Source organism: Neocloeon triangulifer, unplaced genomic scaffold (genome assembly GCF_031216515.1).
Source record: "Neocloeon triangulifer isolate White Clay Creek 2 clone unplaced genomic scaffold, ASM3121651v1 ptg000005l, whole genome shotgun sequence".
Classification (NCBI taxonomy): domain Eukaryota; kingdom Metazoa; phylum Arthropoda; class Insecta; order Ephemeroptera; family Baetidae; genus Neocloeon; species Neocloeon triangulifer.
Genome location: NW_026775548.1, coordinates 55,897 through 83,756, shown reverse-complemented (window position 1 = coordinate 83,756; position 27,860 = coordinate 55,897). Strand labels below are relative to the sequence as shown.

General features: G+C 39.8%; 7 protein-coding genes and 1 long non-coding RNA gene across 28 annotated transcripts in view; 5 read left to right on the top strand and 3 right to left on the bottom strand.

Annotated features, from left to right (window-relative positions):
* The window catches only part of LOC132193953 (probable G-protein coupled receptor Mth-like 11), a 42,916-nt gene extending 41,122 nt beyond the window's left edge, over window positions 1-1,794 (bottom strand). For all 6 annotated transcript variants that reach the window (XM_059614942.1, XM_059614944.1, XM_059614943.1 and 3 more), the window contains exons 1-3: window positions 1,677-1,794; window positions 624-877; window positions 193-484 (exon numbers count right to left, since the gene is read on the bottom strand). In XM_059614942.1, the coding sequence (XP_059470925.1) occupies window positions 193-484; window positions 624-877; window positions 1,677-1,785 (655 nt within the window). In that variant the 5' untranslated portion in view covers window positions 1,786-1,794. The remainder of the gene's footprint in view (window positions 1-192; window positions 485-623; window positions 878-1,676) is intronic.
* The window catches only part of LOC132193951 (histamine H1 receptor-like), a 44,549-nt gene extending 34,292 nt beyond the window's left edge, over window positions 1-10,257 (top strand). For all 7 annotated transcript variants that reach the window (XM_059614937.1, XM_059614935.1, XM_059614936.1 and 4 more), the window contains 5 exons: window positions 2,797-2,887; window positions 4,855-5,028; window positions 5,308-5,541; window positions 6,165-6,494; window positions 8,113-10,257. In XM_059614937.1, the coding sequence (XP_059470920.1) occupies window positions 2,797-2,887; window positions 4,855-5,028; window positions 5,308-5,541; window positions 6,165-6,494; window positions 8,113-8,528 (1,245 nt within the window). In that variant the 3' untranslated portion in view covers window positions 8,529-10,257. The remainder of the gene's footprint in view (window positions 1-2,796; window positions 2,888-4,854; window positions 5,029-5,307; window positions 5,542-6,164; window positions 6,495-8,112) is intronic.
* A 1,051-nt stretch (window positions 10,258-11,308) lies between these two features.
* LOC132193878 (dnaJ homolog subfamily C member 24-like) lies at window positions 11,309-14,127 on the top strand. 2 transcript variants are annotated; one of them, XM_059614816.1, is made up of 4 exons: window positions 11,309-11,699; window positions 11,750-12,060; window positions 12,673-12,798; window positions 13,672-14,127. In XM_059614816.1, the coding sequence occupies exons 1-2, from the start codon at window positions 11,451-11,453 to the stop codon at window positions 11,900-11,902; spliced, it is 402 nt and encodes a 133-aa protein (XP_059470799.1). In that variant the 5' UTR covers window positions 11,309-11,450; the 3' UTR covers window positions 11,903-12,060; window positions 12,673-12,798; window positions 13,672-14,127. The 2 variants fall into 2 exon arrangements, with proteins under 2 accessions (XP_059470799.1, XP_059470798.1); XM_059614815.1 differs by having other exon boundaries at window positions 12,673-14,127.
* Window positions 14,124-16,207, bottom strand: LOC132193876 (peroxiredoxin 1). The gene is made up of 5 exons (XM_059614814.1): window positions 16,047-16,207; window positions 15,668-15,809; window positions 15,281-15,397; window positions 14,945-15,198; window positions 14,124-14,433 (listed from the first exon to the last, which is right to left on the bottom strand). The coding sequence occupies exons 2-5, from the start codon at window positions 15,796-15,798 to the stop codon at window positions 14,348-14,350; spliced, it is 588 nt and encodes a 195-aa protein (XP_059470797.1). The 5' UTR covers window positions 15,799-15,809; window positions 16,047-16,207; the 3' UTR covers window positions 14,124-14,347.
* A 741-nt stretch (window positions 16,208-16,948) lies between these two features.
* On the top strand, window positions 16,949-18,235 carry LOC132193754 (uncharacterized). The gene is made up of 2 exons (XM_059614621.1): window positions 16,949-17,025; window positions 17,613-18,235. Exon 2 carries the CDS (start codon window positions 17,620-17,622, stop codon window positions 17,950-17,952), a length of 333 nt encoding a protein of 110 aa, XP_059470604.1. The 5' UTR covers window positions 16,949-17,025; window positions 17,613-17,619; the 3' UTR covers window positions 17,953-18,235.
* Window positions 18,236-18,980: 745 nt separating this feature from the next.
* On the bottom strand, window positions 18,981-21,051 carry LOC132193755 (uncharacterized). Of its 7 annotated transcripts, none has more exons than XR_009441482.1 (8): window positions 21,002-21,051; window positions 20,810-20,953; window positions 20,306-20,572; window positions 20,044-20,158; window positions 19,842-19,988; window positions 19,438-19,784; window positions 19,215-19,390; window positions 18,981-19,159 (listed from the first exon to the last, which is right to left on the bottom strand). It is a non-coding gene; the product is annotated as an uncharacterized LOC132193755 (long non-coding RNA). The 7 variants fall into 7 exon arrangements; XR_009441483.1 differs by having other exon boundaries at window positions 20,810-20,943; window positions 21,002-21,038; XR_009441484.1 differs by having other exon boundaries at window positions 20,810-20,943; window positions 20,992-21,027.
* A 21-nt stretch (window positions 21,052-21,072) lies between these two features.
* Window positions 21,073-26,188, top strand: LOC132193752 (adenosine deaminase-like protein). Of its 3 annotated transcripts, none has more exons than XM_059614618.1 (7): window positions 21,073-21,230; window positions 21,302-21,435; window positions 21,562-21,753; window positions 21,990-22,224; window positions 22,276-22,411; window positions 22,461-22,561; window positions 25,839-26,188. In XM_059614618.1, exons 1-7 carry the CDS (start codon window positions 21,198-21,200, stop codon window positions 25,860-25,862), a joined length of 855 nt encoding a protein of 284 aa, XP_059470601.1. In that variant the 5' UTR covers window positions 21,073-21,197; the 3' UTR covers window positions 25,863-26,188. The 3 variants fall into 3 exon arrangements, with proteins under 3 accessions (XP_059470601.1, XP_059470600.1, XP_059470602.1); XM_059614617.1 differs by lacking the exon at window positions 25,839-26,188 and adding an exon at window positions 22,744-23,581; XM_059614619.1 differs by lacking the exons at window positions 21,073-21,230; window positions 25,839-26,188 and adding an exon at window positions 22,744-23,581 and having other exon boundaries at window positions 21,320-21,439.
* Window positions 23,734-25,802, top strand: LOC132193753 (troponin C). Its single transcript, XM_059614620.1, has 2 exons — window positions 23,734-23,873; window positions 24,637-25,802. Coding segments are annotated over exons 1-2 (462 nt in total). The 5' UTR covers window positions 23,734-23,871; the 3' UTR covers window positions 25,097-25,802.
* Window positions 26,189-27,860: the final 1,672 nt, after the last annotated feature.

Below are 27,860 nucleotides of genomic sequence, written 5' to 3'. Positions count from 1 at the left end.
ATTTGATATCCTAAATACACCCCAATTTGATTCTTTAGGCGAAAGAATTTAGACTTGTTTGAAATGTATTGAAATTTAAAAAATTCGTCGCAACAATTAAAAATCCACATTCGCATTTTTGAGCCAAACTCATTAATTACGGAAAAATTGAATCAAAGTTTTGATTCGGGAAGTTTTAACCTGAGAACTGACCTAGTGCCTGGCAGTGCCACACTTGTACGTAGTAAGTTTTGGTGTAGGCGACGTTGAAGCCGACGAAGTAGACGAGCATAGAGAACGAGTGGCAGGTGATGGCGGTCGTCTGGAAGGTCATCTTGCCGCACTCGCTCAGGTACACGGCCACGGTGGCCGCCAGGAAGAAGGCGCTCGTGCCGAAGACCCACGGGTACGCCGAGAACTTGAATTCGTCAAACACGTTCTGCTCTTCACATTTCTCGGCCGCCTCTTCCTCGCCGCACTCGATCACCCTGAGTTGCGAGTCCTTCTGCAAATTCACACTGGGCATTACCCTGACGTTTCGAAATGTTCTAACTAAGTTGAATCTTGCAATTTCTGTTTGACGCAAAAAATGAAACATTCCAAAATGACCGAAGCAGGTGCTCAGGGTCTGTACCAGGGTTTACCTGAGGGACGATGCAGTAGGTCTGGGCTGGATAGTGGGCCAGTGCGTCATCGTTCGGATAACTAATGGATCCGTTGTAGTGAATTTTGAAAACGTCCTTGGTGTTGTTGGCAGGGTCGAGCAGGAACTCTGTCTGCTCAGGTGGGCACCTCGCATTTCTCTCCAGGATGAAGTTGGCCTTCTCAGAGTACGAAATGTTCATGATCAAAGGCACATCGTCGTTCGCCAGCTCCAGGGCAAACTTCTCAGCCAATTCTGTTGTTAGAACAAATTCTTTGAAAGCAAAAATTTAATCAAATTTAGCAAAGCACTAAAAAATATGAGTTTGAAATTGAGAATTTAAGCAGATTTAGCGAAAAGGAACAAATTTTTGTTCTCTGAAAGCAAAAGACTGCCGTAATTGGAATTAAATAAAAAAGAGCAGCTTAAATTACAATATTCCAAGAAATTCATAATCGATTTTACAATTTTAGTAATTATTCATTCTAAGATTGGTTGAATTTGACATTGACTTCCTTGTCAGCAGTTTCAAGTTTCAATCTTTGGAAAAATATCATTATTATCGCTAAAAAAATTGAATTAAATTTATTAGAATAAAAATTAATCTCTTCAAACCCTTCTAAACTATTTATGTATGGAAAAATGTGAATAATTTTTATCTGATCCTTTTTCGACTCAGCAAGTTGTCAAGCTAAAATTATCACCAAAGATTTATTCTGTAATTTGAAACTAAATGAAATTTGGTCATAAAATTTAAGACTTGTTATGTTCTCGTTAAGAAATTGATACTTTTAAGTATCATTAAGTATAATTAATTTGTATTTTTTTTATGATTTCCGAATATCAATTACACACCTTTTGCATACAAAATTAAAATTACACATTTCTATCTATGTATTGCAAATAATTTTTTTGTCTTTTTCCAGTGGAAATGAAGAATAACTATTTTTCTGGACTGATTTAAACTGTCAACATGAGTAAAAGTTTTCTCGCTAAATGTGCCTGGCTATTGGTAGCATTTTTCCAGCTAACATTTTTTCAATAAAATTTGTACCTTTGGCGCAAATTCTGACGCACTCGATTTTGTCCTCGCAATTTTGCGCCGAAATCAGTCGGCCGCTAAAAAAGAGCCCCAAGAATAAAATTGGTCCGCTCGCCGTCATTCCTTGCTTTGCTGTGGAACAATTTTTTGATTCACTCTGTCGCAGGAAGTGACAATTTCATAATCACTATCAATTAATGATAAACCAGGAAAAATTATGCACGCAACAAATCGGAAGTTGCTCAAAGATAACTTTTTTTCACACAAAATCATTTATTTTTCTCCTCAGAAATCTCTGAACTGGGCCAATTTAATTTTCAACCAATTGCATGATTCAGATTAAAATACTTTTATGGCGCTTTTATTTATAAAGTTATTTAAATAATTAATGACACAATTAACAAATAATAATCTCATACTTATCCTAGCTATTAATATGATCCAAAATAGAAATTAATGTGGGACGAAAAAATACAAATTTTCAACAACCAAGCTAATTGTAAATTGAAATATTTTGTCATTAAAAACGTTTCTTCTTTCTTAAAAATTAGGTTCAAATTAAAGTTTTTGTGCACTTGCTTTTGCACCAACTTAAATAATATAAAAATAAATAAGTAGAAAACAATATTTTTAGAAGTAAAAGGTCACGCAATAATAAATAAAATAGTGTCACTTGTTGTGGAACGAAAATTAATTACAAAAAGCACTGTCTCATTTTTTGTTTTGCCCTTCAATTAATTTCAATTCCCACTCGGCGGATTATTTTTTCAAATGCAGCAAGCAATTCGACGCAAAGTGGCAAAATTAAAACAAACGGCTTTTTCACTAAAAGGACTTTTTTTATTCCCAAATTCGCGTGTTTTTCAATTTTAACTGCAGCAAACTCACTTGGCGTATCAGAGATGATAAAAAGCTTCGAGGCCGATTGGCGCAACCGGAAGTGAAATAAAACCATCAAAGATAATTTCACTTCACTCGCGCCGAGATTTTGTTTCCAATTATACAATAATCAGAAAAAAAAACATGTAAAAAGAGAAATAGTTTAGCTTGTAATTTTCCTTAATTTCAGTCTAAGAATAAGAATGAAAAAAAGCATTTTTGAATGAAAATTAATGAGCCTTTTGTGTTGCAGGTGTCAAACATGTTCATCATGAGTCTGGCGGCGGCCGACCTGACCGTGGGCGCCATCGTCATGCCCATCAGCTCCATGTACGCGCTTACAGGTCAGGCCAAATCCATCGATCCTCCTTTTAATCCCCTTTCAGCCAAAATTAATTATTCATTTGCATCCAAAACTCCTTCTTGATTATTAAGGCGCTTCTCCTGCCACATTTTAATCTAATTTAATGAGCTTTGCTCAAAAGACAACAATTTTTGTTGCAATTTACAAGAAACACTTGTTTGCGACCACGATAAGAGCCAATAAAGGGAGAACCATTATTTTTTCATGCTCTTTACACGACTATTGAAAATTATGCAAAATTTCAACCGAATTTGCAGAAATGAATTTATCCGCCTCTGATATTTATTTACGGAAAGTAAATGAGATCAATTAATTAGCAAAATGCTAGAAATTGTAAAAGGTTCGTTGAAAATTTTGAGGTTTAACAGGATTAAAATGGACATTTAAACCTCGTGCAAAGATTTGCAAATTGTGGAATTCTTTTGATAAAGAAAACCATAAACGAATATTCATTTTTTGAAATTATTATTCCAATAATGTCGCAAATGAAACATATTCAAAGTAAGTTTGTTTCCAAAAATCACTCAAATATTCTTAAAATTGGTGCGTGCCTTTTGTTGCCAATTAATTTGGAATTATAATCAGAATTATGCTAAAAAATGTCATCTTTGGAATTTGCGTACTTCACATAATTATTCCTATTGCATTTTAATTACTTGGAGTTCAATTGTTATAATTATAAGAGGGAACCTGGGTAAAAGAAGCTTCACTTTAAACACTTCTGGCATGGTTTATTTTTAACTTTTAACTCTATATTTGTTCTTAAATAAGGTTAATGGTTTCCCTTTAATATCATTTGCGGCTCGACTATTTTCGTTCAAACGCTTAATTAATTTCCTCAAATGATAAAAAAACGAATGTCACTTTATGAACAAGTTAATTGATTTTAGCAATTCCTTTTTGACGTTTAAAAGTTATGTTTGGCGCTCAAGTGAGGACTCTGTTTCATTGCACAAACAAATTAACTTCTCTCAATTAATAATTCTGGCTTTAAATTTTGTTTGATGGCAACAAATTTTACAGGCCACACGGGTTTAATTAATTGAAGAGCAAAGTGAAATTGATTCCGTGTGTGAATTTGCAATTTGGAGAGCAAACGTTTTGGCAAAACTCGAGCGGCCGGCGGGCGATAAATAGAGCGAGAGAGTAAATTGCAAATGCAAATTAAGCCCCGGCGCTGCGGTTTCGTCGCCGCTCAAACGCAAAACCCTATCTTGATCCGCGCCGCCGTCTTTGATCTTGCAAATCGTCCTCCAAGCGCAAAATTCCTCGATATTCTTCCAAAAGCGATATTTGTAGGTTCGATTGGAATTGCGACGGTTAATCGGAGCGGATGGCGCAGCGAGCCAATTATTTGCAGCCCGGCAAAAGCTTTTTCACATATGCAGGTTATTTGCGGCGACAAAAGTGGCCAATTTGCATGCGCGGATCGAAATTCACAGAGTAATTGGCCCTTTGCATCCGTTCGGAAATTCTCCTTTTTTTGTCCAAATCGGAGTTGTCTGCGCGTGAAAAGCTCTCAAAATCCATCATAAGTAAAAGCAGAAAACGCTTTTTAACAAATCAAGTCTCGAGTGCGTTTGTTTGCTCAACAAGTTTCGCTCTCTCGCTTTGGTGAAAGCTTCGATCAATCTATTAACTTCTTTTCTTTTCACTCTTTCAAAAGTAACCGCTTTTCCAAATCCTTTTTTCTTTGTCAAATATTTGATGCACTTTCCGCTTTCAATCCTTTTGGAATGAAAACCAGTTTTTGCCTTTCTCTTTAAACAGCAATTAAATTTCTCCCAATATTATTTTAATTAATGAAACAGATTTTGGAATTTTCCCATTTACAGGCGCGCGGATTTGTTAACCAGATGATCCACACTGACTCTTGAAATGAGTGTTTTTTTTAACCTCTTCAAATGTGAAATGGATTTAATGGGTACCAATTTGGGTGTTTGACAGGGCGGTGGGTGTTGGGGTTGGCGGTGTGTCAGTTCTGGCTGTCGGCGGACTACACGGCCAGCACGGCGTCCATCTTCAACCTGTTCATCCTGAGCGTGGACCGCTACTGGTCCATCACGTCGCCGCTGCGCTACCTGCGAAAGCGCACCAAGAAACGCGCACTCATCATGATCGGTATGCAATTTTCTATTTTGCTACCATCTTTTCAAAATTCACGAGTTTCGAAACCATATGTTTAATGAAAGTTCCATAGATTTTCTTCTTCAAATATTTGAAAAATTGAATACTGATTCTGCCTGTCTTTTAAAATGGAAAATATTCATTTGACTCGTTCCGTAAAATTACACATAAAAAAAATAGGCAAAGTTTTGAACACGAAGCAGTTTTGAGAAGAATTCTGTAATGCTGGTGGAAGCGAGTTTTTAATTTTAAATAAAAGTGAGATTTTTGCAGGGTTGGTGTGGGTGGTGTCGTGCATGTGGATCGTGCCGATCATCAGTTGGCACCACGTGGAGCACTCGGGCGAGCGACGCAACCCGGCCGACGTGTGCGAGACCGAGTTCGCGGCCAACGTCGCCTTCAAGGTCACGGCCGCCATCTTCAACTTCTACTTCCCCACCGTGCTCATGGTCTACCTGTACGGCCGCATCTTCTTCGAGATCAAGAAGCGCAGCCGCTTCGAAATCGGTACGCATCACATTTTTGCAAATAATTTCATTTTACTTGTAAGGCTGTTGAAGATAATTGGTATGAAAGTCCGCATTTAATTAAGGCAACCATAAATTTTTGTGCTTTCAAAGATGCAATGAAACCTGTAATTTAATGTAAAGTTAAAACAGGGACGCTGCTTAATACAGTTTTAAATAACAACTGTTTCTTTTCTTGAATGAGTGCCAAAGTTTAACCCGAGAAACTTTAAAAATGGTGAAAATCCACGCTTTTCAATCTTTTATAACTTTAGGTTTCAGGCGTGGAAAATGTAAATAGAGAGAATTCAATTCAAAATTGAAATAAGATTAAAAAAAAAAACCTGCACCGATTCAATATATTTATCATTTTATGACACAATTGCAACACTTGTGTGAGAATGAACAAATCAAACAATTAAATGTTTTTACAAATTTTAATTCTTTAATAATTTAAGAAAAAATTTGAAAAAAAGATAAAAACAAAATAAATTTGACGTTGAAACAATAATTGCAATTGTATAATTGTTTCGACTTTGCTAGTTAAATTCGGTAAAATTAGTGCATTTGAAGATTTGCCTTATTTATGTGATTTAACAAGAGCGTGTGTTGTGTTGGGGGCAGGTCACTGCACGCACGGGCGGGTGGGCAGTGGAGGCGGCGACGCGGCGGACGACTCGTTGGCCGAGGACCCGCGGCACTGGACGAGCGGGCGGCGGTCGGCGCGGCGCGGCGACGGGCTGGCGCTGCGCGAGTGGAAGCGCCACGAGCAGGGCCGCCAACTGCACCAGTTCCGCAACCTGACCGTGCTGTCGTACCGCGAGGAGGCCGCGGCCGCCCCCGCCGCCTCCGACGAGACCATGAACGACGCCCTCGCCCACTTCGAAGGCATCACTGTCAACGTCGAGTACGTCGGCGCCGCCAACGACACCGCCAGAACACCCTCGACCCGCGGTAAAATGTCCTTTATTATGTGTTCTTTTGAAAAATTACTTTTTACTTGCAATCATTTTGCTCCAAAAAGAATGGCTAGATTTATCTTGGTAAAAATGTACCTTTTATAAAGGTGGCTGCTTGATTGATTTTTTTTTTTGTAATTTTTTTATTTCTTGTATCATCATGATAGCAATGCCAATTGACAGGAAATTTAATTTAATTTTGACAAGTTTACTGAAATTAAACCATTTTTAGCACAAATTATTTCACTGCTTTGAAACAAGGCCCAAATTTCGTCACTTTTTATTGTTCATTTATCTCTTGCTGCTCTGGAAAACATTTTAGAGTCAAATTTCGTTTACAAAACTTGGAGAAAATTTTTCCACTAAATCAAAAACAAAAAAGAAGTAAAAGCTGAAAGGTCGAGAAATGAGATTTTTTGTCTATAAGCATTTAATAGATTAATTTTCCTAGCTACAACCGCCAAATTCTCTTCATTCTTGGACTATTTTCTTCAATTTTGAGATAAATTTTAGCATATTTTTCAACATATTTTAATTTGCAAATCAATTTTCCCTTGCTTCATGTTTTCTCATCAAACTAGGCTTTGCCTTTTTTCAAAAGTTTGCACCGGTGCGCTGAAAATTCTCTTCGGGTCACATACCGGATCGACGAACAAATTACTTTGCTTTGCTTGGAACAATGCATGGGCTACATAATTAATTAATCGTGCAACTCTTTGCTCAGCAATATCACGTGCGTAATTTATTTTCACGGAACCCCCGGGATGCGATTCAACCCTCGCGCGTTTATTTGCCGTCTTCTGTTTGCCGCAATTCGCTCTTCTCTTTACGTTGAGCAAACAAAATTATAATCTCGGCGCTCCGTTCACAGCACATTCACTCGCGAACAATGTGACGCTTTCAAAAACTCTCTCCACGGATTATCTCTTTTTTTTTATGAATGTCAAATTTGAAAAGAGGGAGAGTCTTAAAGTCTCCAAATGTCAGTCGCGCATTTTAAATTTGGTTCTTTATTTATATATTTTAGCTTAAGCTAACAAAAAAAAATAATAAGAATAAAACGACTGAAATGTAAACTGACTTTTATTCACTAATTTCTACCAAATTTGCAAAGAAGTAGAGGTTATAATTAGGTGCTTAAATCTGCATCAAATCAAAGTACAAAATCAATATGCTAATTTTCAGTAAATAGCAATTTATAATGCTTCAATGAAGATAATTGAGGTAAGCAAACATTAATTATTTAAGCGATTTAACTGTGTTTGTCACTCCCCTTACCGCTAAATAATTTATATTTAAACGTGACATTGCAGACCCACTGAGGTAGTTTTTATCTCTCTTAATTCTGAAAGATTGTCGAATTTCAAGTTCATATCGTGTGAAAAATAAATTTGAATATTCCGAACCGTTGCTTCGCATTCCATGAAAGTTGGACCTGTCTAAAAAAAATTAGCTTTTGTTCGTGGGAGCGCTGCGAACGCTGGTCTAGCCAAGTTCGCAGCGCCACCAACGACCAAAATTTACCCAAAACTTAGAATAAAGATGAGGAGGGGCCCCTCCAAGGTCCCTTTTGCATTGCGACCTTTCTAAATGTAAATTTTGGTTCGTTTCAGGAGGCTCGAGTGGCGGGCCGCAGCGTCGGTCGCGCGTGACGCGGACGCAGTTCTGGGCCGGGCAGGGTCGGAGGGGCGGGAGGGGAGGGTCGGACGCGATCGTGCTGGCCAAGGAGAAGAAGGCGGCGCGGCAGCTGGGCGTGATAATGGGCGCGTTCGTGCTGTGCTGGCTGCCGTACTTCGTGCTGTTCACGGTGGTCGCCTTCTGCGAGGACTGCGTCGACCCCAAGTTCCACACGGCCACCATCTGGCTCGGCTACGTCAACTCGACGCTCAACCCCGTGCTCTACCCCCTGTGCAACGCCAACTTCAAGCGCGCCTTCAAGCGCATGCTCGGCTTCCGCCCCCTCCCCGCACCCGTGCCTCGCAAGAACACCCTCCAGCAACCCTCCCCCCACACCTTTAACAACATGTGATACGACTGAACCGCCCCCGTCCACCCCTCGGACGGCGGGCACCCCCACCAAATCCTCACGCCTCATTTGCTTCTCCTTGACTTGGACCTCATTAAAGAAAAAAACGACCTTAAGAGTAATTCGCTGTAATGAGGTCCGAGAAAAAAAATCAATAACTATTTCGACATTTTTTTTTTTTCAAATAATCTGCAAAAGCAATTTTGGCAAAGCAAAGTTTCAACTGATTCGAATTGAAAAGGAATTCTCTCAAAATCTAAAGTTTGTGATAAAATTGCTCATTTTTTTTACTCAAACTTTTAATAATGATTTATAATTTTTTTGTTTCTGTGATGCTCTTAAAAAAAGCGCAATTTTTGAACTTTTTAAAATCCTTCCGATCATCATGTTTGACTTACATACCTGCCAAAATTGTTAATTTTTTTACAAGCCTCTGAATTTTGCTAGAAAATAAATTATCTTGTACTGATGCGAACTTCTCATAAGGAACAAGAACAACTCTTTACAAATCTTCGTCCAATAAATAAGTAACTATGAAGATCAAATTTTAAACGCGGGTGTTCGTGGCAGTTTTGGTTCTGCTTACAATATTTTTTACCCAAATATCACAATTTTTTTGCTTCACTCCATTATTTCTCTGGGAGACTATTTTTTATATTTCTAGTGGAAAAGATCAAAGTCCTTGGGCATGGAAAGGGCGGAAAACGATCGTGAGATCAAATCGGACGTTGATAAGCCGCGGGCAGTCGTGAAATTTGTGCCAAATTCGCTCCTCTTTTTCCGTTTTTTTAACAGTGAAATTTGTAAACAAAAATATTATGTTGCAAGGTATAAATTGTTGACCTTTGTGACTTGCCAACCGGTCAAACAGTATCGCATTACAAAAATAGCAAGTTTCTGAACTAAAATGTTTCACCCTGGATTTAAATTAAAACAAGAATTATATGAAAAAATTTGCATTTCTTGACATTCCACTCCTTTTTTTTGTAATGAAATGTAAAATATAAATATGCATAACTTTACTTTGAAAAAAATTTAAGCAAAATTCATTGTATGAAGAAAGTATTGAAATTTTGGAATTAAATTTTAATTTTCTTGATTCGTCAGTTTTTTTTAAAATTACTGAGAGTGCAGTTGGGGGATGGGGGAGAAAATATGGTCCCAGCGGACCTGGGGCTGTTTTTTGTATTATTGCAAAACAAACTTTCCGATATGGTAAAAGTTGTCGCACCTTTTCCCTCCGAAAGTAGACTTCGTATTCCGACGCGGTAGAAAATAAATTCCTTTCTTGCGTGGCGAGAAAAAAATTTGCGTTTCAAAATCGAGCATCTGCCTTTTTCTCACGCGCCGCCAAAAAACGTCCTTCAAGAGAAGAAAGAAGAACCGCACTTGCTTTTATGTTCGCAAAATGAATTTCAAGTAAAATCTCCTCCAATGCCTTGTATTTTATTTCATTGCGCGGAAAATACTTCGCCCTTGGAAATAAAAAGGGTCAGTTGGAGCGAATTCAGACGAAGGGATTAAAAATCAACGAAGCCACTTTTTTGGGGGAACTCTTGAGCGTCAGCCTTTGAGAGGGACTAAGCAGAGCAATTTGCGCTTTTCCTCTTGACACAAATCTCGTCACGCGCTTCAGTACAAATTTCTCCCCTTCCTTTCCACTAATGCCCTTTTTTGTTTTCCAAATTATCAATCTCTTTTCCACGACCAACTTCAAAAGAAGGAAATTTCATCCTAAAAATAATAAAAAAAGAAACTTCTTAAAAGAACTTTCCATTTTATTTTCAATGTTTTAAGTTTAAAAAAAAATTGTTAGTAAAAACGGTAAAAACCATGAGGGCGATCCAAAAGCCTAACCTGGCCCAGGCTAACTTGACTTAGCCCCGGGCTAACTTAGCCCACCAGCAAAATTGAATGGCGGGTTAAATTAGCCTGGGCCAGGTTAATTTAGCCTGGGCCAAGTTAGCCTTTTGGATCGCCCTCCATATTTTTTCGAATAGCAAATTTTGTTCTTTATAAGTTGTGAAGCTGCCACAAATTTCCGCAATTGTGAATGTTCACGTCCGTGTGAAGAATTATTTTTTCTGTTTGCTTTGATCTCTCGGTGTCAAGAAAGCTGCACTTTTGTCGCAGAACAAGTTTGAAGGCGTACAAAAGAAATCTTTTTTTGTGACAAAAAGGCTCATGATTAATTTAAATTTAAAGCTCTTTTTCAAACTGGGAGAACTTGATTGTTTTCTTATTTTAAAATAATGAGATCTCTTTTTAAGAGTTATGGAAAAGGCAAAACCGCAAACTCTATGAGCTTAAAATAAATCAATGTTTTATCAAATTATATACTTAAATCAATCACTAACATGTACACATATATAAAGTTATAATGATTGTATGGCGTTTTTCTGATGATGGCGAGACAAATAAAACAATGTTTCCTCGGTTATTTTCTGCGTTTCCATTAAAATTAATTACCTTGGATGTTTCAATTTTATTATAATTTTAAACGTTGAATTTGAATTTTCGGGAGCTCATAATATATTCCTATACTTCAACTTTTTTCTCCAACAGATTTTTTATATTTATAAAAAAAAAATATTAGATAAGATTAAAATATTGAGTAATCTGTGGCGGCAATAAATCAATTTCTCGTTTTTTATGAACGAAAGCGCCGTGCTGGGTATGCAACGCGTCGGACACGCTTGACTCTAATTCTCACCACGAGGTAGCAGCACCAACCACGACGTTTTGGTTCCGTTTCTGAGCACCAGGTAGCAGGACCGACCGATGAAAGACACATAAACATGAGGAAATACGAATAAAAAACATTCCCTTGTGCCTTTGTTGTTATTGTTTGCTTGCGATCGGCACTTTGGCAAGCCGGGTGCCTGTGTTCCGACCTCTGAAGGTCGCCGACCTTCTTAAGGTCGGATGAACCACTACGAGGTTCTGGGTGTGGAGAGCGGGGCGTCGACCGAGGCCATCAAGCGGCGCTACCAGCAGCTCCTGCTGCAAATCCACCCTGATAAAAAGCAGACCTCGGAGGAATCCGCCCCCGGGGCCACCTCCGACCGCTTCGTGGCCGTCACGGAGGCGTGGAAGGTCCTCAAGGACGAACAGAGTCGCCGCCTCCACGACGCCCAACTCGCCCAACGAAACACGCACAACTTTTGCGCCCAGGTTGGATTTCAAATAATTTTTTACCTTTGACCTGACCTTCGCGTGCAAAGGTGGACGCCGAGGAGCTGCGGAGGGCCAATCGTTGGTCGGTGGCGTGCAGGTGCGGCGCCGAGTACCAGGTGGACCCTGAGGGCGAGGGTCAGGTGGAGTACGAGTGCGACGACTGCTCCCTGCGCATCCAGGTGCAGCACCCGAAACCATGAAGCGAAGGTCGCGTCCTGAAAAGCAGGGCAGGCAAGGCAGACAGTGTCTGCTGGGCCGGTCGGCCCTCGGAGGGACCTTGGAGGCCGTGGGCGTCGACGGTTGGCTCGGAAAGGCCGCGGTCATCACCAGGGTCTATCAGAGACAGCACCCTGTAAAGGTACAACCCAAACGGTCACCCTAGTGACTTTAATAGGTCACCGATCGGCGATTCCTCGTGACCTGACCTTTCCAGTGGTGGGTCACACTTGATTTGTCGGAGCAGGTTTTAATTTAGTGAGTCCATCGGGAGTAAATTTTGCTCCCGAGGAGTCCCGTTCCAGAGAAAATTTTCCTTTTCCCGACCGCTCCGTGTTGCCTTAGCAAAGTTTCCTGGGAATTCCCATTCCCGAAAAGAAATTCCCGGGAGTCCCAATAAGGTGTCCCAAACGCAATTTTTTATATTTTTTTTCTGCAGAAACAAACATAAAAAATCAGTTAAATTTTCAAAATTTTCTCCCGGGAGTCCCATTCCCAATAAAATTTTCGCGGCTCCCTAGCTCCCGCTACCTTATTGTTGGGACAAAATCTCTCCCGCCTCCCGGGACTCCTGAAGATTCCCGTTCCTGTTGGACCCTCTATTTTAATTTGAAACCGTCTGGGCTAATGCGAACGCCTTATTTCCTTTGCACCAATGTTAAGAATTATAGGAAACCTTATTAATTAAAGCTCTGATCGTGTCCCAATTTAGATTAAAAATAAAAAGTTTTCTAAATCACTTTTAAATTTGTAGGACTCGAAACGTCTGAAACGAGTGCAGCAGTCAACGCTGGATAAGTACTTCCGAGTTGTCCCGCCGAAGAAGGCTGAGACGAAACCAGAAGAGCCAAAGTTGGAGCCCAGGGAAGAACCTGTTGAGGTGCCAGGGAGCTTATCATGATTTTTTTACGGTCGCGAGAATTTTCGGTTGCGATAAAACTTTTTTCGTTGGGTGGAGCTAGAATTTTCGGTCAGGAAAAATATTTTCGGTGGGAGGAGCTAAAAATTTACGTTCGGGAAAACTTTTTCACTTGCGAGTAAATCTTTTTCGGTTGTGAACAAAGTTTTTACGGTGGCGCTAGGGGGCGTGTGTCGCGTGGGTTTGTTTTGATCATGGAAGTGGAATAGAAACGGAAAAAATCAAATTTTTGTTTAATTTACCCAATAATTTGGTTAGTAAATTGTTGAAATATTAAATTTAGATCAATTTAATATGCTATTCTCCTTAAATCATCGGCCCGGACGTGGATTAAAAGAAATTATTGCGACTGGTTTGAAGCATAGGTCACGGTTTGTCACATTAAATTGCATTATAAATATCTTTCCCTTAATTTTTAACTAATTTGGAGGGACACAATTTGTTTTTTAATAAATCAATCACATAAAATTAGTACAATGTATGATCTACCTATTTAATTATTCATAGAAACCTCACTTCAAACTTCAAAGCTATTGGCAATGATCAGCTTTTTTACGGTTCAAAATTTTCGTCTGCTGAGAGCAGCCGTAAAAATCACTTCCATTTGATCAATGTAAAATTTTAACGTGAGCGAGAAAAAGTTTTCCGCCTCACGTAAAGTGTGATCACAACCGGTAAAACAAACAACGCCATCTAGCGACCGAAAAAAAAGCTGGCGCGACCGAAAAAACGTTTTTTCGCGACCGTAAAAAGTTTTTACCGCGACCGAAAATATTTTATTCGTAAATCGAGAGTTACACCCACTTTCTCGCAACCGTAAAAATTCATGATAAGCTCCCAGAACAACCCCCGAGTTGCGCCATCCCCAGCTTCGAGATGGACTTAGAGTTCGAGAGTCCGGTGATCATCCCGAGGAAAAGTGGGCAAAGAAACAATGAGACCAGAATACTATCTAGCGAGATTTTGAGTCTCGAGGACTTTTGATCGTGCTGAAATTGATTTCTTTTTTGACAATCAATCGATTATCGCTTAGTTTCAGTCTAGACGAGATTAACATTTTTATTGTCTTAAGAAATTCCCCCTAGATAATAAACTCTAATTGACCGAATTGCACTTTTATTGCAACAGTCAGCTGATCTGTTATCACAAAGTTGATAAGGACGTTCCTGTGTTGTCTAATGTAAATCAGTGTGATAAATTCAAGTGGCAATTGTTTGTTTTTAGATAAGAACCACTCGAGTGGTCGTAAAAACACGAAACTCTTTTAGAATTAAATATTTTGAAAATTTCCTTGAGTGTATTTTATTAAAAGAATCACGTGTGAAGCACAAAAGTAGCAACACAAAGTTGTTCAACAACTATTTCTTTTTCGCAGAGCTGCACAATCACTGACCAACACACCAATTACAAAAAATACTGGCTGTGTTTTTTTGTGTGGAAAATCATTAAACGATAAAGTTGCTAAGGAATTGAGAAAACATCACGGAATTGATCGATACAATATGTTGCATTATTGGACGTCCTTGAAGTAGTCCTTGCTGCCGGCAGGGTCGGGCTTCATGGTCTTCGCTCCAGGCTTCCAACCAGCCGGGCAAACTGCAAACCAGATACATTTTAATTAAAGTGTCCATTTGCATTCGTTAGGAATTGCATAAGGTACTATTTGGGCAAAATTGGATGACGAAAGTCGATGAATAATTTATCAGCCACCATTTCACATAATTAGCCCACCAGAAAATCAATACCTCCGACTATTCCACAAAAATATCCACTTGCATAAGATTACATTGATTTTCATGTAACAATAATTAAGTATTCTTTTATTAACTTGGACCAATTTCGAATTCGTTTCTGAAATCAAATAGTTCTTTTCAAGACAATTTCATCAATATGCAACAAGACTGGGTTGGAGTAATTAGCAACTTTGTTAAGCGTAAATTTGGACTTGGCCGCCTTCCATTTTTGAAATGGCCGCCGCGTTTAAAATCGCCTAATTTTGGTCCAACCGCTGTTTTCAGCACACCGTTGGACTCGCCTTGACCTGGACTATAAGATTATGAACTAAAAACTTCGTTATTTTTGCAAAGGGCGTGACCCTTGAACTGACCCTCTCCGTGCTCGTCAGTGAACATGAAGGCCTGGACGAGCCTGAGGGTCTCGTCGACGGAGCGGCCGACAGGCAGGTCGTTGATGGTGATCTGGCGCAGCTTCTGGTCGCGGTCAATGATGAAGAGCCCTCGGAAGGGGATGCCGTCGTCCTCCTTGAGCACTCCGTACGCCCGCGCGATGCTGCAGCTTTTGTCGGCCAAAAGCGGGATCTTCATCTCGCCCAGTCCACCCTGCTTGCGCGGTGTGTTCACCCTGAAACGGTCAATCAGGGCGCCAAAAGCCAGTTGAGCTTTATTTTGGTTCAATGACAAATGGCGAATATATTTTTAGTTACCAGGCAAGGTGGCTGAAGTGGCTGTCACAGGAGGCGGCGATCACCTCACACCCGATGGCCCGGAACTCGTCCACGCGTTCCGAGAAAGCGATTATCTCCGTGGGACACACAAAAGTGCTGCAAATATTAAGAACAAATCATTAATGGTGGCCACAAACTGTAATTGTACCAATTCATCTGAGATTGCACCTTTAAAAACAACCAAACGTCGTGAAAAGTCACACAAAACGATTTTGTGGTCCACAGAAGGTTGGCCACCATTAGTTTTTAAAAGATAAACCCAATCAAATTGAGCAACGTTATAAAATAAGTCGCTAATTCTGAATGGAAAATTGTAAATTCCATTTTAAATCAGCTTTTCGTTTATGTATTCTTCATGAGACTCACAAGTCGAGCGGGTAGAAAAAGAGGACGACGTATTTCCCGCTGAACTGCTCGAGGCTGATGTCCTGGAACTGTCCGTTGACGACGGCCGTGCCCTGGAAGGGTGGCGCCGGCTTCTGGATTTCGGGGGCCATTCTTCTTTGCACTGGAAAAGAAGGAATTTTTAAGCCGAGATCGACAGGATGAGACGGTTTTTTGCCGCTAAGAACGAGGAATTGCTCGTCGCTTAGCCGCATCATGTCGATTTCGACATTTTTGCGGTATAATTATGTATTTTCTGAAAAATTGCCGGTTACGTAATATGAATGTTTGACCGGCCGAATTGGAATCGGATCACGCGAGATGGGGCAAAAATTGCGCTTCGAAACACGCACGGACTGACCTGAGGAAACTTGGCGAGCGAGACGAAATTAATCCAGCGGCGAGAAGGGGATCGGAAAGCGTGATAAAATTTGGCCGATGGAGAAAGAAAATTTGCGAGTAAGTTGGTGAAAAGTGAAGTGTTCGGACTGGGACTGGTGACGTCACAGCTTCGCGAAAATGGCGATTCCGCTCGTGCTGCCACCTGCAATTTCAAATTATGGCGCCAAAGCAGCGAGCATTCAAAATGCTGTGGCCTTGAAACAATTCGCTCGCTGTTTTCATGGAACTTTTGGCAATCCTTTCAAGCGAAAATAAAAAACCGCATCTCTAAATATTTCAGTGTTTTTTTAAAATATATATTTTTTTCAGTCCCAAATCCTTAAAAATGGCAATTTCCTAATTATTTGCTTATTTTAATTTTTTTTTTGCTCACAGCCATTTTATTAGGCAAATTTTGATTTAATCTCAAATTTCCAATATGATAACTCCATCACATTGTTTTTGAAATATGAAATAATTAAGAAATGCCAATTTTCTTATGTAGCTCAATCAATTTAGTGAGTGAATCTAAATCTTATATAAAACTCAAATTTTGGTTAAAAAAAAACATTATTATTTTACATCTGTTATACACTGTGCATTATTGTGGGAAAATTAAAATGTACTAATTTTTTTTTGCGTATTAAGCATTTGTTTCTATTCCGTCAATAAAAAATCAAAGCATTTTTGTTCATTATTGCTTTTTTTTTATTCTTGAAAATCATATTTTTTTTTAACATGTTTTTTCCCATTTATTTTATTTAGACGATTTTCATAAAAGGTTAGCTGGCGAGTGACGCGCATAACCTGCTGGGTTGCGTCACAAAATAAATGTCGTGTGGCGAGATTAGAAACGTGGTAGGGAAGAGAGTACCGTAAGAAAGAGACGCGCACCTGCATGGCTCATCTCGGTCTCAGTGGAAAAAACTTCTCTTTCTTTCAGCAGCAGCATTAGCAAGGTTTGCAAATTCAACCTCAAATATCGTTTAAAAATAATCATATCTGGTTCAAAATTTATTTCGCTGATTTCTATAGAGTAAGAAATTCATTTCCTTAAAAATTACAAATTAGTGTAAGCAGTGGAGGAGGTTGTGCTAGGAAAGAGGAACTTCTCAAAAATTATAGATTGAAAGCAACAATTGTGATTAAAAACTATATGTTCTTCAGCCTGAGCCGAATTTGGATTTTGCCAGACTTTTAATTGGCGGGTTGGGGTTTTTCAATCTGAATTTTTTTATCAATAGAAATTAATTAGACCTAAAATCTTGTCTAAGTCATAAAAAAATTGATTCAAGTTTCCGATGGGCAACGTTTTTTAACACAAACCTAAAAAATTAACTTATAAATTAATACATTGAAAATCCAAAATAAAATCAATAGGGACTTTACATTTTTCCCAATTTTTCCCAAAGCATTTGTAAATTGAAAACGTTTATATGGAATATCAAAATTAGTTTAAAAAATTGTTTTCAAATTTTTTACTTCTTTAAAATATTTATCAGCAATAAGTTGAAAAAATGTCACCAATTTCCAGTTTTTTTTTCAGAAGGACAATGCTTCGCATTGCGAATGTGTTGTTGCCGTTGTTGGCGGTGGTGTTGCTGGCCGAGGGGCAGCGCCCGCCGTACCAACCCGACCCGTGGGTGTACCCGAAGCCGACCTCGGAGCCGCCCCTGCCCTCAGCGACGACACCTGGTGCAGTCCAAGGCGTCGTGCGGCCCGTCAAGAGGAAGCCGCAAAAAACCGTGGCCGCCCTCGCCCCACACACCACCCCCGAGCAGGAAACGACGACCCTCATGCTCGACCTGCTCGGGGTCAAACCGGCCCCGCAGGTCATTGACCGCAAAAGGTTCAGGCCCATCAAGGACAAAGATTACGGATACTGATAGATTACAAAAAAATTATTACTTTGAATCATTAAATTTTATCCTTAAATTGTACAAATTTGAAAATAAAAGGTGTAATAAATTCAAATGATTATGATTATGCAAATTTTGGAATTGGAAGGTTTTTGTTGAGAGTAAAGGCTAAAAATGAAGCTTTAAGAAAAATATAAATATGACTTTCAACAATTTGCGAAATGATTCTCGTATCGTCTCCAACGTAGATCAGAATCATTTCCAGAGGCATTATATTAAGAATGGTTTCTTGCCCACAGTTGACTCCAGTCGACTCCAAGATAATACGACATAGCAACTTCCTGTTTATTTATATTTGGTTAATTAATATCGCAATGAAAATTTCAAGACTAGAATTTTTATTTGAAAGTAGTCTTCGTGAAAATTTTTGCTTCTTCGATTTGAAAGCACCAATAAATAAATGAACGCGTCTATTAAAAAGGTCCTTCCGAATGAAGTGAGCTCGCTCAAGAAGTGTCTCTTCCCCTCTCCCATTGGCAGTATTTGGATCGGAACATAATCAATATCATTGGTAGTAATACAGACGGTGGGACGTCCCTCAGGTTTGCCCTGAACTTTTTAACAAAGCCTTGTTGTCTGCTCCACTAGCAGCAAATATAAAAAGGTAGTTAGGGGCGGAAAACTCCACGGGCCCCAAACTTACAGGGAGCCTCTGGATCCCTTAAAATTGTGATTGCTTGTACAGATTTTTTTTTATATCTTTGGAGCACTGAAAATCTCCAAGCAGAATTATGCGCAAAAAATAATATTTTAACTCTAAAACAAAGCTTCAAAATTCTTTCTCGCTCTAACTAAATATTCAGAGCAAATGCAAATAATTAGTGGAGTCTGTAAAAACGAAAATAGAAATCTTAATCAGGGAAAACTTTCAATTAAATTTAAAGAGAGAAGAAGCTAAGAATAGTTCCTGGTCTATGCCACTTGCAGAAATAGAGGCCAATATTACTGCCCCGAGAAAGTATCAAATGATAAATTAACCACGGAAAGAAAAAAAATTATAATATGAAGCCAATTTAGTGTGTGACTGGTTCGGACTGACATATAATTTGTTACCTTAAAAGGATTTCTGGAGGTGTCACTTTCACCGACAAGATTTCCACGTTGTAAAATAAGTCCTCCCCTCCTTGGCAAAAGTGTTCCTTGCATGTGACCTTTATACATTTATGGGCAAAATCTACAGCAAGAATTAAATTATAGTTTTGTGGAAAACTAATAGCAATAATACCAACCATAGGGTCCCGAAAGAAAATTTTTCCAGAATTTTGATTGTTTTGTCAACTTGCACCTGCCTGAGGACCATCTTCTTGGGCTCTTGAATTCCAACTTCCTCATAATCCACAGAGAAGACATGGGATTTCTACAATTATTGTTTGCAGCTTATTGTCCACCAGCTGCAAATAAAAAACTTCTTTTCCTTCATCGATAGTGCCCTTCATTATATTTTATACATACTACTGGCAATAGGGGTTGATAAAAACCAAAGTTCCGTCTCTGTCCTTTCCCTGCAAAATTGCGTATGGTTTAGAGTTTCCAAGGTTCAATTGTCTTTATTAAAATTGCTGCAAGCCTGCTGCAAGCCTAGAGGACTTTCAATAGTCTTGACTTGTCCCTTCTTACATAGGAGGGATATTTACTTAAGCGCACTCTCAAGATAAAAAATTTCAAAATTATATTTACATAAATTGGATTGTGTATTTGCTTAAAAAAGTAAAAGAAAAAGCATTCAACACCATAACTTTTCGTCTCCACCAACTAGTGTTACAGCTTCCTTCAAAGATTTGAGCTTTTTAATAAATTTGCTGTAAACAAACAACTTTATTAGTTATGCTTATCAAACCTATGTAAATCAGCCGTACTTTATTAGCAACAGGGACTGTTGGTTCTTCAAAAGGGTCACATGCAAAGGGTAGCCAACGAGTATCTCATTCTCCAACTCGATCATATTTTCGCCGAACTGTTGCCCAAAGACATGCATGAAATGAAAATCGCGTTCTCTGCAAAGTCTATGGATAAATTTCAGTCAAATTTTATCCATGCACAACAATATAAGTAAACAACCCTAGAATTCAGGAGGCAGTGAAACAGTTTGAATTAGGACATAAAAAGGTTGCATGACGAGGTCCCAGTCCCTTTCCTAAATGAGTTGCGAATAAGCCGCAGTTCTTGTGCTTGTCTGCAAAAAAGGGACAAATTAATAAAAAAAATTTACTTTCTCAGCTTTAATAATTTTAAAAATTTCTGACAATCTTTGAGATCTGGGCTGGAAGCTGCTGTTGCAAAACCCGATGGACTCAAAAGAAGACCACACATTAGCACTGACCGAGGGCAGAAGTTGTCATCCTCACTGTGGCCAAAGCCGTCCTAGGTGACGACCACATTTGCGTTTTCATAAACGGCCAAGTGCACCTGTTCAGCGCCTGCAACTCGTGGACAAATTCCTCCGGCTTGGAAAGCCGGATTCCAGCTTTTGAAGTCGTAAATTTGCACTCATCGCAGCTCGGCGTGGTTGCCACCTTGCCCAGATTGCTTGGGGCGAGCACGAAGAATCGAGCCTCTCCGCTTTCCTCTGCGGAACGAAATTCGATTGCTGTGAACAGGGACATAAATAAAGTCTGCTTAATCAGCTTTCATCTATGACTGACACAAACTTTACCAACAATGAGAGTTCAAAACTCGAAATTCTTTTACATTTAACTTTATTATTTATTTATATTATTTAAAATCAGAATTCGAAAATATTTCCCTGTTCACCATTGGTCTAAATTCGTAGAGAAAAAAATAAGATTATAAAATAAATCCGTATGCAATTAAGAATTTGGGGTACCGAGTGGAGAATATTAGTGATCCGGCGAGATGCGGGAAGTTGAAAAATCGGCGAATCTGCTGGGCCGGCCTGGCCCAGCATACTTTTTTCCGTTATAATATCTTTGCGGCTCTCGACGTTTTTGTAATCGTAATCTGCAGAAATCTGTTAAATATCAGTAAAATCTTGATAAAATCAACAACAAATAACAACTTGTTGAGTAAAAGATGGGGCGTGGCCGAGCTTTTCGATTCGATCTACCTGCCTCTGGCGGAAAAACAATGAAGTAATTTTTGCTCGACAATCAAAATGAAAAACCAAAACAAACCGGCGTGGCTGCGATTGTCGCGATTGCTTCTTTTTTAAATTTGAATTTTATTTGTTTCGTCAAGATTTCTGTTCAACGGCGATGGAGGATTTTTGTCGCGAGTGTCCAAAAATCGTGAGTTATTCTTTCATTCTGATTCTCCTTTGATCGCCGTTTGGGTTAATTGTGATTCAATATATTTAAAGGAACTTCACGCTCATTTAAATGGATCGTTGAGCGAACGCACGATCCAGAAATTGAGTCACCTGGAAGGTGCCCCGCACCTTTACGACGAGTGGCAGGTCGCCATCAACCACGGGCAGCACAGGACCCTTGCAGAGTTAGTAAGAATTTTTTTATATGTATTACATACATATATGTTGAAAAAATTACACTCTTTTTATACTCTTGTGACCACTCATTTTGTACCTACCTAATTTAAGATAAGGGTTGAATTTGTTCTCAGGTGCTTTGAAATGTTCAAAGCCGTGCACGCCCTGACAGTGACCCCCGAGGCTGTCAGGTTGGCAACTTCGGATGTCATCACTGACTTTGAGAAGGACGGGGTCATCTACCTTGAGTTGCGCAGCACACCTCGCGAGGTCAAAGGTCGCATGAATAAGGAGCAGTACGTCGACGCCATCATCGATGCCATCTTGTCAGTTGGTTTATCCTGCTTGAGAGGGATTGGTTTTGGAATTAGCACAATTTATTTAATTTTGTCACCAATCGATTCCTTGTGACCTGACCTTTCCATTGATGTGTCACACCTAATGCTTTGAAGTGAACTTTAATTTGGTGGTGAGGGAACTTCTTGGACCAATCAGAATTATTAGGCTCCAAGATCGTGGTTACTTTTAAAACTGACCCATTTCCATTGCAAATTGCTTTCAGGTCACACCAGGGCAGCATCGTGGTCAGGTTGCTGCTGTCGGTGGACCGTCGTCAGGGTCCTGCAGAGGCGGAACACACCCTGAAAATCGCCCTCGACGCCAGAAAGAAGCACCCTGAGTTGGTGGTCGGTCTGGACCTGAGCGGCGACCCGACGGCAGGTGCCCTCGACCTTTTCTTGCCCACCCTGAGCAAGGCCAGAGACCAAGGACTGGGCGTCGTCGTGCACTGCGGAGAGGCATAAATTTTTCTGAATTTTTCTATCCAACAGTTAATCATTGCTACTCAGGTCCCGAACAACCCTGAGGTGATGGAAATGCTTAGGTTCGCGCCTGACAGGTTGGGCCACGTGACCTGCCTGCACCCTGAGCTGGGCGGCTGCCAGCAACAGTGGGACGCGCTCCTCGCTTCAAAAATTCCAGTTGGTACGTAATTTTGAATCAATCGATTAAAAGATTAAGAATTTACTTTCAGAGGTTTGCTTGACCTCAAACCTGAGATGCAAAACGGTTCCCACTTATGAAAAGCACCACTTGCGCCACCTCTTGAGTGCTGGACACCCGGTGGCCCTCGCGGTGAGTTAAACTCCATTTTTAATAGCTGCCTAACCGAGGTGCAAGTTGCTGGTCAATTTTTTTACTGAGAGAAGTGAAATAATCGAATCTGAAAAAAGTGAGGTGTTGAGAAAATGAAATAGTTTTTCCAGCACCTTCTTTATAAGTTGCAAAGAGAAATTTTGAAAGTTTTTGGTGTTTAGACGGACGACAAGGGCGTTTTCTGCTCCGACTTGTCCGCCGAGTTCCTGGTGGCGGCCAAGACCTTTGACCTGAGTCAACATGACCTTCGAAACCTGAGTCTGGCCGCCGTCAACTTCTGCCTCGCGCCTCCGGAACTAAAAGAAAAACTCCGCCTTCATTTTGATTGAAATTCAGATCGTCATTATTATTTTTACCAATATAAAGCACATGACAAATTGTCAGATGACCAAGTCACCGTAAAAAAATCTCTTTCCAAATATTTCCCATCCAAATTTATTTTGGTATCAAGTGTGACACGTCGATGGAAAGGTCAGGTCACAAAAAATTGATTTGTGAAAAATTCTCAATTTACGGAATCAAAATTAGAAAACCTGCTGTGGTAGGAAATTGAAACTTCTTGCGCTGACGGCGTATCTAAATCTACGTGGTCCAACGATTTGAAAGCAAAAAAATTGTGTTGGCGCGGCCGGAGTTGGAAAGAGGCGCTGGAATTTGGTGGATAGGAAACAGGAGCCGAAAATAGTTTTGCACTTTTGCGTCTCGCCGCTCCAAATACCATCGATTGGACGCGGCACCCGACTTCAATCAGCGCCGTTCATTGTTGGCATTGTTGCCTTCATTCTTCTACCAAATTTCACTTTTAATTTTACACCTTTATCATTTCCGCTTTCAAATTAATGATGTGTTTATAGATTTTTTTGTTTTAACTTTTTTAATTATGTCGACAATATATATTTAGGTTTAGAATTTTTTTTGCAAAAATTTCATTATGCGTACCTATTTTAATTTTTATTTCCACGAAAAAACTATGAATGAATGATTATTCAGTACCGAAATGATCCTTGGATTGTTTACATAGAAGGGTTGAATCAGATGGTTTGGGTGGAATGCGAGCGCATGGGAAAAATGGGAAGGGGTGTGTTATTTTTATGAGTATAGCTTATGACGAATGGTGCGGTGGCGAGGCGGCTGCGAGGCAAGCGGCTAGAAGGCGTGCGAAAACGAATATAGCCGGTTAGCAGGCTTGCTTCTTATAGCTCGTTAAGGTGCAATTATAAGAGGAGCGAACGCGCCAAATCTCGATTCTCACTCTTAGCTGGCGCGCCTCGCGGTTCAGGTGTCCAATCATGTGAGTCATTCATTCAATCTCTCCGCAATTGCTTCATTCATTCACACGCACTTTTACATTTATCTCTCACAAGTTTTCAAATAAGGGACACGCGAAATTTTCAAAATTCCCTAGATCGAGACCATTAATAAATTGTTTTCAACCAATGCACCAATTTTGAATGTAACAATTTCCAATACTTGTAGACGTATTCAATTAAACCTTATCAATATTTTTGAAGAACTTAAATAGTTACAAATTCAGGTTTTTAATCGATATTTTTCAGATTTAAAAGCATTTTGTTTTTCAAAAAAATTAATTTTATTGAGATCTCAAATTTAATGACTGCGTTTGATCAGCATCAATTGGAATCCCATTCTTCTTAAAGTTTAATTTCCCTTATTTTTAAGAATAGCACGAAAAGATATTTTGACTGGAAACTAACATAAATTGATTATTCATTTGCATTCTGCAATTTTGCCGCACAGGTTTTTAAAATAACTTTTATTTGTGGAACTTTTTCTCAACGGGTAGTTTAAAGGCATATCTGGATCTGTTTGTATTTGCTCAAAGTAACAAAAGCTGATTTAAATTGGAATTGCATGGTGGATTAATTTCAGGCTTTTGGATTGCCTCTCGTTACGTATTGCGAATTTACCGACGAATTTACCTCAGAAATTAATCTTAACCCGGCTTGGATTTGCTGCTAACAAAAGCTTGGAGTTTGGTTTTTGAGCCTGGAAGGACGGAAAAGGGATTTGAAGGCGCGTGTCGGTTGTTGCAGGCCGATGGAAGTAGAGGATGACCAGAAGATGCAGATGCTGCGAAAGGCGTTCCAGATGTTCGACACGACCAAGTCGGGCACGATCGACACGCTCAAGATCAGCACGATCCTGAACACGCTGGGCCAGGCGTACGACGACAACGAGTTGAACGCACTGGTGGAGGAGAACGACCCCGAGGGCAGTGGCAAGGTCAACTTCGAGACGTTCTGCACGATCGCGATCCACTTCCTGGAGGAGGAGGACGCCGAGGCGATGCAGGAGGAGTTGAAGGAGGCGTTCCGGCTGTACGACCGCGAGGGCAACGGCTACATCACCACGGCCACCCTCAGGGAGATCCTGGCCGCCCTTGACGACAAACTCACCAGCGACGACCTCGACGGCATCATCACCGAGATCGACACCGACGGCTCCGGCACCGTCGACTTTGACGAGTTCATGGAGATGATGACCGGCGAGTGAATCCAAGCGAAATCGGCGCCGCCAAACTCAACTCCACTTTTCCGCTTTTTCTCTACTGGACCACAATTACGTGTGCACAATTACAAACCTTTTTTTCGTTTGAAAATTCTATTGATTTCAACAAGTTATTGCCTGATCGTTGCAACAACGATCCGAAATGGTTGATTATTCTCAAATTGGAAATCAAGATTTGGTCCGAATTTCAATCAGTGCTTTTCTTAGAAAATGTTTGTCAACTCTGGCAGCATTAGTCCTGTGGCTCAAATTTTTAAAATAGATTTTGGGCTTTTTCCACGTAGATAATAATTTTTTCAAACAAAACACTTGGAAATAAACGTAATTTTGCACACAATTAGTCCCAAACGCACTATGTGAATACTATAACGAGTTGAAGCTTGAAAATCAAACTTTGGGCTTTGTCTCAAATCGCAAAATGTTGTACTGCGTCTTGTCAGTAAAATGAAAGGGACTGTTTCCGCCGAGGGGAAAAGCACTTTTCACACTTTTGTAGCAAAAATCAGCTCGACGCTCGGTTGGGTTAAAAAGAACTAATCACTCTTGGCAAAGATTGTTTGGAGAAAAAAACATTCATGTCACATCGATTCCGTCCACGAATCTACAGTAATAATTTATTTTGGAAGATCGCTTTTGCTTTTGCGTGATTGCAGATGAGGGGCGCAAGAAATAAAATATTTTTTCAGCTAAACCCGTCACTTTAATTTTCACACTCGCTTTCCTGTAGGTGCGAAATCGGCTTTGGAGATGATCCATTTTTAACTGGCGCGCACTATTTCGAGCAGCCGAGGCAATTATCACCAGCAGAGCCTCCAAAGCAGTGACAAAATTCCGGCCAAGGGCGCCGCCTCCGAGCCAAAACTGCACTTTGGAGCATTTTGAAATTCTAGCATCAAAAATCCTGGTTTATATCTTTGCACTCCTTTTCAAATATTATTCCGCCATTTTTATTTTATAATAAATCTAATTTACCATTTTAAAACTAAGAAATTTTGAAATATTTGAATAGTTCAAAAAATGAAGAAATTTTTTTTTAGTTATTTTAATATTAAAGCAACGATTTAAAATGGAATTCAACTTGCCATGCTTTTCAATATGACTTTTACTTTTAGCTGGAATTTCTGCTTGTTTAATTTTCTCCCCTTCCGTCGTCGGGTTAAATTTGTGTTCATTTGAGTCTCGTCAATCATCAGCAGCTGCCCAAGTTAAAAAAGTCTCATATGATCCTGTCTTTCAACAAAAGTAGCTTTATGTTTTTTAAATTCTTTTTAATTAATAGTTTTAAAACAGCGTAAAATATATGAATAACGCGCCTGAATTGTAATGGGTCTGTAGCGACTCTGCCGATGACGCAACATACAAACTCAGAAAAACAACTCAACTCATTCAGTCAACCAGCGGCTCCCCGCCTAGCCCATTCGGCTACGACGCCCACCTTCGCGGCGAATACAACAACACAGCGGATCGAGCCTATGTGGCCACATACTTTTCGATCCAAATCTTACAGGTCGTAAGCTGAGAGGTGACGACATACAGGACCCCCGCCTCCAGCCACCCTCGGCCAAAAACAAGTTCGGTCGCGGCAACTTCTCCTTCAGGATAGTCAAGCCTTGGAACGACCTGCCACCTGCCCTTAAAAACTGTCCCTCAAGTAATTTTCCCTCCCTCTGCAAGGAGCATTTGTGGCAGTAGTGTGGGTTTACCGCGGCACCGTCTCTTTTGATGTCGGGCGTTTTAGCAGACATATCTGCTAGTTGTAAACCCTTTCTTCTCTTTTCCCAATTTATAATTTTGTATTGACCGAGAAGAATAAATAATAACAATTAATTTTGTAAACAAAAATCGATCATAATTCTCAAAGCCGGAAAGTTAAACATAAAATTTAAATTTTGAATCACTTAATAAAAATAGTTTGAGATTTAAGACCTGTTCGACCTGTTTCCAATTTTTATTGAAAGCTCGTAAATGGAAATGAAATTAAGAACCAATTTTGTAATTAAAAATTTGATTTGTTGATCACGTTTTTGGCTAATTCTCTATGAAATTCAAGGGAGAACTATTTGATTGAATGACATTTATTTTGGATAATTCTATTTTTAGAAGCAGATCATGGGCACATGGGCGTTTGTGAATTTGCATGCTGATATAAATTTGAAATCCAAATGAGTTTTTCGATTGCTGGACTGGCGTGCCCTCTGGCGTCGGAGGGGTACGTGGGGTGGGGGTGGCGGCGTGCGCAAGGCAGGCCGACGTGCGGACGGACCCTCCAGCACCCCACGAGAAGTGGGTCATCCGGGCGCGCACCCCTCGACACGTGGCTCGCACCCGCCCTACTCATCCAGGCCAAACCAGAATTGGGCCAAGGGCGAATCACCCCGAGCCAAGAGAGTAGAGTAGATTTAACCGACAATATGTCATCAAAGTGGATTTTTATTTTTTTAAGAAAAGTTTATCATTTAATCGCAGAGAAAAATTAAATAAAAAATTTCTTTCCCTCGCCGCCACCAAAGGCCGAAGTCCAAAACACAAAACATCCACTTTAATTTTGCTTAATTTTGGTTTGATACCAAATTTTAACTAAGGTTTAAATTTTAATTTAACGCGTCTAACATTTCGTGGTAGAATTTCACCATCAAGGGTCATGAGCTTTCAACCTCTATTGAATTAGGGTTGCAACCTCTGATACGGACACTGTGTGCTGTATCAATCATTTGGCTGAAGAAGTAGTAATATGAAATAATAATTTATG

Coding starts and splice junctions, on each gene's coding strand:
- LOC132193878 (XM_059614816.1), top strand. CDS start 11,451: ATGAACCACTACGAGGTTCTGGGTGTGGAGAGCGGGGCGTCGACCGAG. Junction 11,700..11,749: donor CGCACAACTTTTGCGCCCAG/GTTGGATTTCAA, acceptor TCGCGTGCAAAG/GTGGACGCCGAGGAGCTGCG.
- LOC132193876 (XM_059614814.1), bottom strand. CDS start 15,798: ATGGCCCCCGAAATCCAGAAGCCGGCGCCACCCTTCCAGGGCACGGCC. Junction 15,398..15,667: donor TTTTTCTACCCGCTCGACTT/GTGAGTCTCATG, acceptor TAATATTTGCAG/CACTTTTGTGTGTCCCACGG. Junction 15,199..15,280: donor CACTTCAGCCACCTTGCCTG/GTAACTAAAAAT, acceptor TGACCGTTTCAG/GGTGAACACACCGCGCAAGC.
- LOC132193754 (XM_059614621.1), top strand. CDS start 17,620: ATGCTTCGCATTGCGAATGTGTTGTTGCCGTTGTTGGCGGTGGTGTTG.
- LOC132193752 (XM_059614617.1), top strand. CDS start 21,198: ATGGAGGATTTTTGTCGCGAGTGTCCAAAAATC. Junction 21,436..21,561: donor CAGCACAGGACCCTTGCAGA/GTTAGTAAGAAT, acceptor ATTTGTTCTCAG/GTGCTTTGAAATGTTCAAAG. Junction 22,562..22,743: donor GACACCCGGTGGCCCTCGCG/GTGAGTTAAACT, acceptor TTTGGTGTTTAG/ACGGACGACAAGGGCGTTTT.